Source organism: Mobula birostris, chromosome 2, assembly GCF_030028105.1.
Source record: "Mobula birostris isolate sMobBir1 chromosome 2, sMobBir1.hap1, whole genome shotgun sequence".
In the NCBI taxonomy this organism is placed as follows: Eukaryota; Metazoa; Chordata; class Chondrichthyes; order Myliobatiformes; family Myliobatidae; genus Mobula; species Mobula birostris.
In genome coordinates, this window is record NC_092371.1 from 246,224,893 (window position 1) to 246,240,462 (window position 15,570).

General features: G+C 42.1%; 1 protein-coding gene across 2 annotated transcripts in view; it reads left to right on the top strand.

Annotated features, from left to right (window-relative positions):
* klhl32 (kelch-like family member 32) overlaps window positions 1–15,570 on the top strand; it is a 283,337-nt gene that overhangs the window by 59,986 nt on the left and 207,781 nt on the right. For both annotated transcript variants that reach the window (XM_072279440.1, XM_072279447.1), the window contains exon 5: window positions 8,550–8,657. In XM_072279440.1, the coding sequence (XP_072135541.1) occupies window positions 8,550–8,657 (108 nt within the window). The remainder of the gene's footprint in view (window positions 1–8,549; window positions 8,658–15,570) is intronic.

Sequence of the window (15,570 nt, forward strand, 5' to 3'; positions counted from 1 at the left end):
AATCACAGCTAGTGGGATGAGTTACAGGGCAATAGAGGCATGGTGCAGTTAAAACGGAAAGCAACAAATACTGGACTGAAAACGTTATATTTGAATGCATGCAGCATAAGAAATAAAATGGATGATCTTGAAACTCATCTACAGATTGGCAAGTATGACATTGTGGCCATCTCTAAAATTTGACTAAAGGATGGCTACCATTGGGAGCTGAACATCCAAGGATATGTGGTGTATTGGAAAGATAGGTTAGTAGGCAGAGGGGGTGGTGTGGCCCTTTGTGTAAGAAATAATATTAAAACATTAGAAAGGGATGATATAGGATTGGATGGTATAGGGGTTGAGTTAAGAAATGGCAAGGGTAAAAGGACCCTAATGGCAGTTGTATAGAGGCCTCCAAACAGCAGCCAGGATGTGGATTACAAATTAAGCAGGAGACAGAAAAGGCGTGTCAGAAGGGCAATGTCATGATAATTGTTGGTGATTTTTAACATGAAAGTGGATTGGGTAAACCAGGCCAGTACTGGACCTCAAGAGAGAGAATTTGTAGAATGTCTAATGGATGGCTTTTCAGAACAGTTTGTTGTTGAGCCCACTAGGGGATCCGCTGTGCTGGATTGGGTGCAAGGAGCTTAAGGTTAAGGAGCCCTTAGGGAACAGTGATCACAATATGATTGAGTTCCCTTTGGAATCTGAGAAGGAGAAACTAAATTCCAATGCATCAGTATTTCAGTGGAATAAAGGGAATAACAATGGCATGAGAGGGGAACTGGTCAAAGTTGACCGGAAAGAGACACTAGCAGGAAGGACAGCAGAGCAGCAATGGCTGGAGTTTCTGTGAAAAATGAGGGAAGTGCAAGACAGGTATATTCCAAATAAGAAGAAATTTTTGAATGGAAGAAGGACAGTACTGTGGCTGACTAGTGAAGTCAGAGCCAAAGTGAAAGCAAAAGAGAGGGCATACAAGGAAGCCAAAGCTAGTGGGAAGATAGAGGATTGGGAAGCTTTTAAAAACTTGCAAAAGGAAATTAAGAAGGTCATTAGGAAGGAAAAGATGACTTATGAAAGGAAGCTGGCAACTAATAACAAAGAAAATAGTAAAAGCTTTTTTAAGTATATAAAGGGTAAAAGAGAGTCGAGGGTAGATATAGGACCGATAGAAAATGATGCTGGAGATATTGTAGTGAGAGACACAGAGATAGCAGAGGAACTGAATGCGTATTTTGCATCAGTCTTCACAGTGGAAGACATCTGCAGTATACTGAACATTCAAGAGTGTCAGGGAGGTGAAGTATGGGCAGTGAAAATTACGACTGAGAAGGTGCTCAGGAAGCTTAATGGTCTGAGGGTGGATAAGTCTCCTGGACCTGATGGAATGCACTCTCTGGTTCTGAAGGAAGGAGCTGGAGATATTGCGGAGGCAGAAATGATGACTGCTGCTTTTTATAACGTATGTCAATGATGTGGACTATGGGATTAATGGTTTTGTGGCTAAATTTGCTGATGATACAAAGATAGGTGGAGGAGCGGGTAGTGTTGAGGAAACAGAGAGCCTGCAGAGAGACTTAGGCAGTTTAGGGGAATGGGCAAAGAAGTGGCAAATGAAATACAATGTTGGAAAGTGTATGGTCATGCACTTTGGTGGAAGAAATAAACGGGCAGACTATTAATCAGATGGGGAGAGAATTCAAAATGCAGAGATGCAAAGGGACTTGGGGGTCTTTGTGCAGGATACCCTAAAGGTTAATGTCCAAGTAATCCTTCACATATACAGGTATCTGTGGAATTCATTGCTACAGATGACTGTGGAGGCCATGTTATTGAATATATTTAAAGCAGAAATTGATAGGCTTTTGATTCATCAGGGTGGCAAAGGTTATGCGGAGAAGGCCAGAGACTGGGATTGAGGGGGATAATAAATCAGCCATGATGGAATGGTGGAGCAGACTCGATGGGCTGAATGGCCTAGTTTTGTTTTTATATGTCTTATGGTTTAAAAGGAGCTAGATTACAAATGAGTGGGTCAGAGTGATCCAGTGTCCTCGTGCAGGAATCACTGAACGGTAGCAGGCAGGTCTGACAATAAGTTAAGAAAGAAAATGGCATTTTGGCCTTAGGTACAAGGGAGTTTGTAAATTGAAAAACTGATATCTTTTTCAGTTGTCTGTGGAATTGATGAAACCATACCACAATATAAGGGGTGATTGATAAGTTCATGGCTGAAGGTAGAAGGAGTCAAGTTTAGAAAACCTAGCACATTTCTTTTTCAACATAGTCCCCTCCTACGTTTACACACTTAGTCCAGCAGTCGTGGAGCATACGAATCCCTTCTTTGTAGAAGTGGTCCACAGCAGGGGTGATTGATAAGTTCGTGGCCCCAGGGTAGAAGGAGATGAGTTATTAACTTCAAATTTTCTGCATTATCACTCAAAGAGTTGAACTGCACGTGCATGTAAAGCGAGCGTCTTGGACCTCCAGTTGGTCCACAGCAGGGGTGATTGATAAGTTTGTGGCCTAAGGTAGAAGGAGATGAGTTATACAGCTCTCGTTACATGCACGTGCAGTTCAACTCTTTGAGTGAAAATGCAGAAAGTTTGAAGTTAATAATTCATCTCCTTCTACCTTAGGCCACAAACTTATCAATCACCCCTGCTGTGGACCACTTCTGGAGATCCAAGATGCCAACTTCTACAAAGAAGGGATCCGTATGCTCCACGATGGCTGGACTAAGTGTGTAAATGTAGGAAAAATAAATGTGCTAGGTTTTCTAAAATTGACTCCTTCTACCTTAGGCCACGAACTTATCAATCACCCCTCGTAATGTAAAATCAGATACTGTTGGCTTAAGAAATATTTCCTCAAACAGCAACTCAGATTAATTCTGAGGTACCTTTTGAGAAAATACTTAATCCCACAAACAACTCCTTATGAAGGGTCTTGGCCCGAAATGTCCACTGTTTATTTCGCTTTGTAGACGCTGCCTGAACTGCTGAGTGCCTCCAGTGTTTTGTGTGTATTTCTCGGGATATGTAGAATCTCCTGTGTTTATGATTCCCTATGAAATTTCGTCTTGAATCAGGTTAATAAAGATATTATTGAGAACACAGGTGAATATTTGGATATCTTGTGGCTTGTTTAGATATGTGTTATACAGAGATAATGATCAGTATTCATGAGCTTCACACCAGGTTATTCAATTTCTACGTTTAATTAATAGAATGATTTTGAAATTTTCCTTAAACTGAAGAGATTTTTAGTTCTTTGACATCATAATTTGATTTTAAGTAGAATGTATTCTGATCTTTTATTGAAATAATAAAATTTAAATGAGGTAAATCTGCCTGACTTTTCTAGTTATTGCTTCTGCAGAACAAGTACTGTTTGATTTATGATGAGTTCTCTTCTTTATTTGCTGAAGGAGACAAGAAATTATCCACGACCTTGAAGGGTGCTTTCTGAAAGGTTTCATGTGAAAGGGTAATTCATCCAATGCCACATTTTTTTCTAATCCTGACTTAATCTGCTCAATTGAAACCCAGTAGTGGCATTAACAATTTCAGAGCAGAGCATGAATCTTTCATCGAAGTAATTCATCAATGTCTTTATATTTGTCCTTCTGGTGTTCAAAACTGCTACTGTGTGCATTTATCCTTTCAAAGAAGTGACTACTAACTGATTTTGCTGTGAGTTGACTGCTACTCATGAGAAGTGAAATGCGAAACTCGTCTACCGCGGTAGAGTCACAGAACACTACAGCACGGAAACAGGCCTTTGAACACACCTCGTCAGTGCCAAACTATTATTCTGCTGATTTTCACTGACCTGCCCAGGGCCAATAGCCCATACCCTCCACACCCCTCTCATACATAGGAATAGCAAAAGCAAGCTTTTAGATCAAATGCATTTTTATTGCAATCAGAGCCATCAATAATAGAAAATCAAAGAGTACAGCACCATGCAGGCCCTTCAGCCCACATTTGTGTGCTGTCCTTCTTACCTACTCAAGATCAATCTAACCCTTCCTTTTTACATTTTACTTAAAGTCTGTCCCAAGCCTTCTGGCCCATCAGGTCGGTGCTTATGCCTGTTTCTGTGGCGTGAAGCGACTGAGAGTACGAGACTATGTGACTTCTAAAACCAATTGGCTGCAGCAGTGATGATTTGGTGTGTCATATTAAAGGGGGTGAATAATTATGCAATCAATTATTTTGTATTTTATATTTGTAATTAATTTGGATCACTTTGTAGAGATCTGTTTTCACTTGACACAGAAGAGTATTTTTCTGTTGATCAGTGTCAAATAAGAACAAATTAAATCCACTGGGATTCAATGTTGTAAAACAATAAAACATGAAAACATCTGGGGGGGTGAATACATTTTATAAGCACTGTAAGACTTTATAAGTCACTGATGATCTTATACACCTCTGTCAAAGCATCCCTCATCCTCCTTGGCTCCAAAGAGAAAACCCCTAGCTCGCTCAATCTTTATGTAGGTTCTCTGGAGTAGAAGGGGCATTTTGAATCGGAAGGCTCTTGGTTAATAATCCTGGGAATTAATTGGTTCACATATCAGGAGCGTATGATGGCGTTGGGCCTGTACTTGCTGGGGCTTAGAAGAATGAAGGGGGATCTTGTTGAAATCTATTGAATATTGAAAGGCCTAGACAGACTGGATGTGGAGAGGATGTTTCCTATAGTCGGGGGAGCCTGGGACCAGAGGGCACAGCCTCAGAATTCAGCTGATTCAGTCATGGTGTAGAATTTCTTTAGCCTGATGGTGGTGAATCTGTGGAATTAATTTCCACAGATAGTTTTAGAGGCCAAGCGGAGATTGATAGTTTCTTGATTAGTCAGGGCATCAAAGATTATGGGTAGAAGGCAGGAGAATGGATTGAAGGGGGTAATCAATCGGCCATGGTGGAATGGTGGAAAAGTCTCAACTGGTCGAATTGCTTAATTCTACTCCTCTATCTTTTGGTCTTAAGCAAGTAGAAAAGGTTTTGTGGTTCTGTGGTTGAAGCAGCATGTGGGACATGAGACAGAATGAGGTAACAAAAGCTCAGATTTAGGGAAATTGTGAGTAGGATATGGAAGAAAGATGCTGGAAATAATGAGAACTGGAAGGGATGAGGCTCGTGGTTACTAGTTCAATCATGGTTATCTTTTCTGCAAGAAGGATGCAGCAGTATGGAGGAGGATTGCTGACTTCCAGATGGATTTCATTCAGTGAGGAACACGGCCTGGCATGAGGTGTGGGGGTTGAGTGGGTAAGAGCAGCGTGTTTGTGTGTGGAGTACTCAGAGTGGCAGACAGTGGTGCTCAGAGCAGAAGAAGCAGAAGTTGTACTTGGGATAGATCAGAATCAGGCTTATTATCATTGACATGTGTTGTGAAATGTGTTGATTTCCGGCAGCAACGCAGCTCAATACCTTTCAAAATTACTATCAATTGCAATAAGAAATATATAAAATAGATAGTCCAAAGATAGAGCAAAATGAGGCTGTGTTCATGGGTTTATGGACTGCTCAGAAATCTGATGCTGGATGGGGAGAAACACTTTCTGAACGATTGAGTGTGTACCTTCAGGCTCCTGTACCTTCTCCTCAATGGTACCAACGAGAAGAGAGCATGTCCTTGATGGTGAGGGTTACTAACGATGGTTACTATAGTGTAATCTTTCTGAGCATTAACTTTTGAAGATGTTTCGATGGTGGGGAGGATTGTGCTTGTGATAGAGCTGGATGAGTTTGCAACTTTCAGCAGCTTTTTCTGATACTGTACAGAGGCCCCTCCATCCCAGGCAGTGATGAAACCAGTCAGAGTGTTTTCCATGGTACATCTATAGAATTTCACTAGAGTATTTAGTGGAGAAGACTGGATGATAAGAACTGTATTGAGGCAGTGGCTGGCAAGGAATTGGCCATTGTAAGTGGAGAGAACATAACTTTGTATCCAATGGAATAACTTAAGTCATGTTTATTCAAATACTAGAACCTCTGTTCTTTAAGCTGTTGGACCTTTGGTAAAAGCAGGGAAGACGGATGCACGGGACACAAGTTGGCAAAGACGACAGACAGAGAGACAGACAGATAGACACACAGACACAAAGTTCAAAGTAAAGTTATTAGCAAAGTTTGTATGTGTTATCATATACAACCCTGAGATTAATTTTCTTACAGCATTCACAGTCGAACAAAGAAATACAATAGGATCAATGAAAAACTGCACACAAAGACTGACAACAACCAATGGACAGAAGACAAACTGTGCAAATACAAAAAATATGTAATAATAATAGTAACAAATAATTCTGAGAACATGAATTGTAGAGTCTCTGAAAATGAGTTAATAAATTGTGGTCAGTGCTCAGTTAAGTGTTTGCACGCACGCATGTAAAAGTTATCAATGTTGTGTCTTTAGTGTGATACTAGGATTTAATGTAATCATTTAAAAAGCAACATTAATAAATAAAATATAAAGCAATGTCCGAAAAGGAATTGCATAACAGGTTGAGGAATTTGGAGGTGTGTGGACTTTGGTTTGAGCTCGGCATGAAGGAGATTGTGTTGCTGCCTGTGCCAGCTTTGTGCCAAATGAGTGAGTGAGTTGCTGTTGCAGGCAAATGCATGGACAAAGCTGTTCTCTCTCCTCCTCCCTCTATTTTCCCCCTCCTTCTAACTCTATTCCCCCTCCTTCTACCTTTATTCCCTCCCTCCTTCCCCTCTCCTTCATCCCTCTCCTTCATCCCTCTCCCACTCCCTCCCCCCTCCTTCCCACCACTCCTTCTCCCCCCTCCTTCTCCCTCTAGTCTCCCCCTCCTTCTCCCTCTATTCTCCTCCTCCTTCTTCCTTGATGAGGATGCCTCCGAGTTTACGGATGGGGTTACGAGTTTCATCCGGAAGTGCATTGAGGATGTTGATCCCCAGAGACTGGACGGGATCAACAGTTCCATGGGCATACAGCACAGGAACAGGGCCTTCAGCCCACAATGTTGTGCTGATCCAATTAAATCAATAATCAAATAGCCAACTGATCTAATCTCTTCTGCCTGCACAGCGTCCCTATCCTTCCACATTCCTCACTTTCAAGTGCCTATCCAATTGTTGCTAAATATTGCTAAATGTCTCTATCACTACCCCAGGCAGAACATTCCAGGCACCCTCCACTCTCTGTTTAAAAAAAAGTTGCCCCTCACACCTCCTTCGAAATAACACCCCCCCCCCCCCCCCCCACCGTCAACCTTACCTAATTACATGGCCCTGGTATTAGACATTTCCGTCCTGGGAAAAAGATGCTGTCTATCTACTCCATCTTTACTTCTGATAATTTTATAAACTTCTATCAGATTTCCTCTCAGATCTAAGCTGCCATGAACACACATCTGCCACGTTGTGGTCAACGCAGAGGTTTAAATGGGCTATGAGCCTATTATGAAAGGAACGATTCCAGCATGTTAAAGCAGTGGCTGATTGACAGGAGGCAAAGAGTGGGAATGAAGGGAACCTTTTCTGTCTGGCTGCTGGTGACTAGTGGTGTTCCACAGGGGTTTGAGTTGGGAACAGTTCTTTTTACATCTTATGTCAGTAATTTGTATGATACAATTGATGGCTTGTTGCAAAGTTTGCGGATGATATGAAGATAGGTGGAGGGGCAGGTAGTTTTGAGGAAGTAGAGAGGCTACAGAAGGGCTTAAACAGATTCGGAGAATGGTCAGAGAAATGGCAGATGGAATACAGTGTCAAGATGTGTGTGGTCATGCACTTTGGTAGAAGAAATGAAAGGGTTGACTATTTTCTACATGGAGAGAAAATACAGAAAAATTGAAGTGCAAGGGGACTTGGGAGTCCTTGTGCAGGATGCCCTAAAGGTTAGTATACAGGTTGACTCTGGTGAGGAAGGCAAATGCAATGTTAACATTCATTTCAAGGGGACTAGAATACAAAAGTAAGGATGTAATGCCTTACTTGGAGTATTGTGAGCAGCTTTGGGCCCCCTATCTTATAAAATATGTGCTGAAACTGGAGAGGGTTCAAAGGAGGTTCATGAAAATGATTTTAGGCTTGTCATATGAAATGTGTTTGATGGCTCTGGGCCTTTATTCACTAGAATTCAGAAGAATGAGGGGTGACCTCATTGAAACCTATTGAATGGTGAAAGGCCTTGATAGAGTGGATGTGGAGAGGATATTTCCTGTGGTGGGAGAGTTTAAGACCAGAGGACACAACCTCAGAACAGAGGGGTGTCCTTTTAGAACGGATATGGAGGAATTTCTTTAGCCAGAGAGTGGTGAATCTGTGGAGTTCTTTGCCACAGGCAGCCGTGGAGGCCAAGTCTTTATGCATATTTAAGACTGAGGTTGATAGATTCTTGATGGTCAGGGCATGAAGGGTTACGGGGCGAAGGAGCAGACCTGATGGGCCAAATAGCCTACTTCTGCTATAAGTTATGGTCTTATGGTCTTACATCTGTCAATGACATAGAGTCAATGCTTTACCCTCTGTTTTAAGTGACTGATCGATAAAATTAATCAATTTTTATTTCATTTCCAGGCCATGTTTAGTCTTTGCATGGTGGAGAGTGTGGCTGAGGAAGTGAATCTACATGGAGTGACCAGTCTGGGTTTGAAACAAGCTCTGGACTTTGCATACACAGGACAGGTACTGTAATGTCTGTTTTATAAATTCTAAAGTTTCACAGTTCAAAGAGCAAATACTGCTAGTAATCATTGTGTAGGTTTTCTTTATTGTCAGAGAAACACAGAGCATAAATCATGGTAAAAAACTTCATGTCATTATGTCATCTCATCGGACCAGCCTTTTCAAGTGAACCCCAACTCAATATCGATGGTTGTGAATTGTAGATATGTTTGCAGCCATTACGTTACCCTACACAGGCCCCAGCAGAATTCACTAAAACCAACATTGTGAGCCCGTCTGGAGCTTGGATGAGCTGCCTGACTTGGGTCTTATGTTCCATGGGTAGAGGAAGAGTAGATACCTCTAGCTCATCCAGAGATGTCTTGACACACTCATGGTCATGTTGTGACACCAGGGGCAGGGCAGCAGAACGCTCCAACTTTTGGTAGGCTGGTTTAAGGCCATCTACCAAAATACATTCAGTTTTACCTCTCCTATCTATGATAAAGGTTTTTTCGCTCCATTCCAAAATGTGGAATGGGCCATTGTAAGGGGGCCTAAGGGGATGTTGGTGTCGGACAAAAACAAAGGAGGTGGAATAGGTCAACAGGAACCCAAGAGTGCTGGATTCCATGTTGGGAGGTAAAAAGGAATTGAATTTACCGAGGAGGGTAGGATGTTGTTGGGAGGCCAACCAGGCGGCCGTAGTGTCAGGAATAAAATCACCTGGCACTCGTAACAGCTGCCCGTTTGCCAACTCGGCTGCAGACGACTACAAGCCCTCTTTTGGAGTAGTTCTGAGCCCCAGCAGGAGTCATGGGAGACGAACATGCCAACACTCATCGGTGAGGGAAGCCCTCAGAGCAGCCTTTTAAGGAACAGGAAACATTGGGCTGTGGGTGATATGTCGTGGTGTAATGTAGCTTAATGCAGAGGCCCTGGGCCAGCACAGCCCAGAGGTCTAACATGAATTGGGGACTCTGGTGAAAGGAAATATCAGACGAGGTGCCAAACCATGCAACCCAGGTGCTGATGAACACCCGAGCCACATCTACAGCCGTCGTCAATACTAGAGGGACATTGTCTGGTCACCTGGTGGCACGGTCCACCACGGTAAGGAGATGTGTGAAACTGCGGGAGGAGGGAAGAGGACCAGGTCCACATTGACATGGTACAAACCATCTCTTAGGAATCTCAAAAAGTGCCAGTGGCACCCGAACACAGTGGTAAATGTTTGCCCTTGGGCACTCAACACCGGCTGCACGCCGATCATGCATGTCTTTCAAAAGCCATGTCAAACAAACTTAGTGTAACCAGTTTCTATGAGGCCTTCTGGCCCGGATGCGAGAAGCCAGGAATGGAGATGAAAACCGTCCACCTCCAGTTTACAGGCACTATGGGGCGAGGGTGAATGGTTGAGGTACTGCTCAGGAGAAAGACACCAGCTTCCTGAACTCAATGTCAGCCAACTGCAGGCCCATGACTGCTGCTCGGTGAGCCTGGACCTCTGGGTCAGGAGCTCGGTCGGCTGCCGTGTCAGCCTGGACCTCTGGGTCAGGAGCTTGTCGGCTGCCGTATCAGCATAGCCAATCTCTATGTGCACGGCCGTGAGAGGCAATCAGCCACAGTACTATTTTTCCCCCTGAAATGTTGTATGTCCATTGTGAACTCTAATACGTAGTCCAGGTGACTTTGCTGCCATACAGACCACGGTTCTGACATTTTGGCCAGTGCGTGCACGAGGGGTTTGTGGTCAACAAATGCTGTGATTGACAACCCTCTGGAAGAAAAGGAAAATGGCACACAGTGAAATAGAGACTGAGAAGCTCATTAAAGGTGCTGTGCTTCCTTCCGGGAGGACAGAACTGCCGGCTGGAGAAGGTGAGCGGCTGCCACACGCCCCCGACCAACTGTTCATGCTCAACACCCTCAGCATAGTCTGAGACATCAGCAGTAATGGCTATAGGGTGTGTTGGGGAGTGGGGGCACCAGTGGGATTACAATGGAAAGAGCTCGTTTTGTATCATCAAAATGCCCTGGTCAGTCAAGCATGTGACTAGGGACATTACCTTTAAGCACTCTATCCAGGGGGACCATAAGTTCAGCAGCTTGTGGAATGAAGCAGTGATAGAAATTCACCATGCTAAAAACTCCTGTAGTTTTTAGTAGTGCGGGATTGTGGGAATTCCATAGTCGCGGCTACTTTTGATGGGAGGGGCTTCACATGGGTTAATAATCAACCCACGTTGGTTTAAGCACTTGAAAAGTGTGTGGAGATGAGATACGTGTTCAGATTTGGACACTGGCAACAAGTACCTTATACAGGTAAACAAAAAGGAAATCTAAATCTCAGAATCCGATAATCCAAATGTCTGTAAAAGGTGGGTTTCAGTGATCGATATTTATCGTGTTCAGATGGGTGTTCAATCAAACTCACCACTCTGGCTGCCGTGGAACTACTGAGTGACGCCACTACACAGTAATATCTGGTGTAATCTTGTCTGTGGAGATTTCTCTCGGCGTGAATTCGGCCTTGGCTTGTACAAACCAAGTGATAGCATCTTGCTCCCAAAACTCCAGCAGTTTCAAAGTGACTGCATTGGCCGACATGTTCAACGAAACACAGAACATGAAGTGAATTTAAAAAACCACGTCACCACGCCATCACGTCAGACCAGCCTCTTAAAGGGAACCCTAACTCAATGTCGGTGGTTGTAGATTATGCATGTTTCCACCCATTACAGAACCCTACTATATGACTTCCTGTTGGAAAGTAATCTTGTGAAACCATGAATGTAGTGCCTATGAAAAGTATCCCCCATCCCCTAGAAGTTTTCATGCTTTATTGTTTTATAACGTTGAATCACAGTGCATTTAATTTGTTTCTTTACACTTTCATGTCAAAGTGAAAGCAGATTGCTACAAAGTGATCTAAAATAATTACAAATATAAAACACAAAATAGTTGATTGCATAGGTATTCACCCCCCCCCCTTAATATGACACACAAAGTCATCACTGCTGCAGCCAATTGATTTTAGAAGTCACATAATTAGTTAAATGGAGATCTGGTTTTGGAGACCTATGTGTAGTAAAGGTGTTTCAATTGATTGTATTAAAAAGACACCTGTGTCTGGAATGAGTCAGTATCCTGGCAAAAGCTACACCATGAAGACAAAAGAAAAGGTATTGAAAAAGCACAAATCAGGAGGTGGATATAAGAAAATGTTCAAGTCACTGAATATCTATTGGAGTACAGTTAAGTCAATCATCAAGAAATGGAAAGAATATGACACAGCTGTAAATCTGCCTAGAGCAGGCTGTCCTCAAAAACTGAGTGACTGTGCAAGAAGGGGACTAGTGATGGAGGCCACCAAGAATCCTATGACAACTCTGGAGGAGTTACAAGCTTCAGTGCTGAGATGGGAGAGACTGTGCATACAACAACCGTTGCCTGGGTGCTTCACCAGTCACAGCTGTATGGGAGAGTGGTAAAGAGAAAAAAAACTCACATGAAATCTCAGCTAGAGTTTGTAAAAAGGCATGTGGGAGACTCTGAAGTCAGCTGGAAGAAGGTTCTATGGTCTGATGAAACCAGAATTGGGCTTTTTGGCTATGACCAAGCACTGCACATCATCAAAAACACACCATCCCTACCGTGACACATGGTGGTGGCTGCATCGTATTATGGGGATGCTTCACTGCAGGAGGCCCTGGAAGGCTTGTGAAGGTAGAGGCCTAAAATGAATTCAGCAAAATACAGGGAAATCCTGGAGGAAAACCTGATGAAGTTTGCAAGAGAACTGTGATTTGGGAAAAGTTTTGTTTTCCAGCAAGACAATGACCCCAAGCATAAAGCCAAGTCAGAGTTCAGACTTTAAACCAATTGACAATTTGTGGCTGCACTTGAAAAGGGCTGTTAACTCACAATCCCCATGCAATCTGACAGAGCTTGAGCAGTTTTGTATGGAAGAATGGGGAAAAATTGCAGTGGCCGGATGTGCAAAGCTGATAGAGACTGTCCACACAGACTCAAGGCTGTAATTGCTGCCAAGGTGCATCTACTAAATACTGACTTGAAGGGAGTGAGTAATTATGCAATCAATTATTTTGTGTTTAATAATTGTAATAAATTTAGACCAATTTGTAGAAATTTGTTTTCACTTTGGCAGGAAAGAGTCCCTTCAATTAACCAGGTTGAGGAAAATGCACACAATACGACAGAAGTGGTTTTATCACAAGGTGTTAAATATTGACAGAGTTCAGTAATTATTTTCTGTTACACAGAAAAAGATCAAAATAATTTTGAAATTAATAATCTTTTTATACACATCAGAAAATATTAACTAAACTGTGTCAATATTTAACACAACTTTCCCACCGAAAAATTCATATCTCTGTATTTTACTCCTGTACGGTGGAACTTAATACCTAAAACTATAAGGGATGGAGACTTAATTGTTACATTGAAACGCCAGTTCAAAACCTATTTATTTAATGTTGTTTTTAAGTAACATTTTATTGCCTTTTATTTTTACATTATCCTGTTGGAAAGCACTTTGAACTACATTGCCTGTGTGACTTTTTTGAGATTTTCAGACTTCCTGTTTCTGATTAGAGCAGGCACACTGCATTGCTTTCTCCTAAATTTGAACTCCAAATTCTTCTCTGGACTGCGCTCTACATTAGTGTATATGAGAAATATTAATTAAAGGGTTATTTAACTTGAATTACAATACATTCATTAGTAGGGAGGTAACAGACGAACCTGCATACATTGAGATAACAAGCAGCTGAGCTGGAGAGAACGGATTCATGGTGAATGGTGGTTAGTGCGATCGCTTTATAGCAATAGTGATCACCGATCGGGGTTCAATTCCCACTACCGTCGTCTGTAGGAGGTTGTACGTTGACCCCATGATTGCATGAGTTTCCTCCCACATTCCAAAGACATGTGGGTCAGGATGAGTGAGTTGCGGGCATGGCCCTGAAGCGCGACAATATTTTGCGGGCTGCCCCCAGAACATCATAAGCAATGACACAAACCGCACATTTCACTGTATGTTTTGAAGTTTCAATGTACAGATGACAAACAAAGCTCATCTTTATCTTTTACTGTCTTAAACCCAAACTGCCTTGATCATCAAAATAATTTGGAAACTAAAAGACTTCTGCACATCAGGAAATATTTACTGAACTGTCAATATTTAACACAACGCGACAAAACGGTTTCTATTGTATAGTGTGTATTTTCCTCGACCAGTCATGGTTAGTATTGGATCAAAGTCTTCCATTTTTGTGTGATGAAGGAAAATGGGATCAATTCACTGTGTTTTCATCATCTATAACAGAGCTTCACACAAAAACAAAACTGAATTAACTATGCCCATAAATGCAGCATCAATTTTGGAGATCCCATGGTGCTCTAAAATAGTTCAGATGTCAGGGATTATGAAATAATTCAGTGTTTTCTTTACAAGCCTGTTATCAATAGTATATGGAAGTATAATCCTCAAGGGACATTTTTGTTTTCAGGAATTGGAACCATGGTGATCTTCAGCAATGTTTCTGTGCCAAACAATCATGGAATGTTGTTGGTGTGGAATTGTATTTCAAGACCAGATATCACAAGCATTTATACGGGATTGGCAACTTCACATTTGTATTTATTACTGATCGACATTTATAGTTTAGCTGAATTTTATTTTTGTGTGTTTCATTCAGCTCCACATTCAAATCCCTGTATTTGTGTCTTGTCTGTGTGTATGTGTGGGTGGGTAGATTAGTCAGAAAAAAAGCAATGTGGCTCCATTACGCTTTTGGGAACATTTTTGAGATTCAAACGGACTTTTGGATGTTTAGACTTCCTCTATCTAATTGGTACAGGCACTGCATAATGTTGTCTTCGAAATTTGAACACTGATTTCTTTTCTGGACTGTGTTCTACATTACTGTATATGAGACTGTGAAAAATATTAATTAAAGGAGTCTTTAACTTGAATTACAATATATTCATTATTAGGGAGGTAGAGAGAAACATCTCAACATTGAGATAACAACAGCTTCTCAGCTGGAGAGAAGGGTGGCATGGTAGTGTAGTGGTTAGTGGAATCACTTTATAGCAACAGTGATCACAAATCGGGGTTCGATTCCTACTGCCATCTGCAAATATACGATAAGACATAAGGAGAGGAAGAAGGTGTTTCTTACGTATTGAGTGTGTGTCCTCATGCTCCTATACATCTTCCCTGATCATGGTAATGAGAAGAGGGTATCTCCTGTATGGTGCAGGACCTTAATGATATATACTGCCTTCTCGAGGCACTGCCTCTTGCAGGTGCTCTGGTTGCTGGTGTGGTTAGTGCCCAATGATGTAAACTGGCTGAGCTTTTTTCTGATCCTCTGCATTGTCTCCTTGAGTCTCCACACCTGACAGTGTTGCAACTAGTCAGAATGCTCTCCATGGTGTCACGACGTGCACTCGCAATATTGGAACTGAAGTGCGGAGCAAAGACAGACTCCAATACAGAGACAGCGACGAGAGTTCATTCATGAGAATTCCAAAAGTACATTGGTGGCTTGGTAAGTGATACCACGGGTTGTAACATTCTCAAAACTAGGACCCTGTGATTAGCACCAATCAGGCATCTGCTTAAATGATACAAGTAACAAGGAATCCCCAAGCCAATCAAAATAAACTTAACAAAGCACCAAGAGACCGCTTTATAAAGAGCAAGTCGCTCGAGAAAAACACAAGGAACTTTAAATGATTAACGACTCTCATTAAGCAACAATTAACTAATTCAGGTGCTCTTTAAAGACCTTGGAGCCCAGTGCTCTCTGTTGTCCTGCACAAGCCCGAAGAGCTCAGTACAGGTGGTACATCTGTAGAAATTTGCTAGAGACTTTGGTGAGATACCAAATCTCCTCGAACT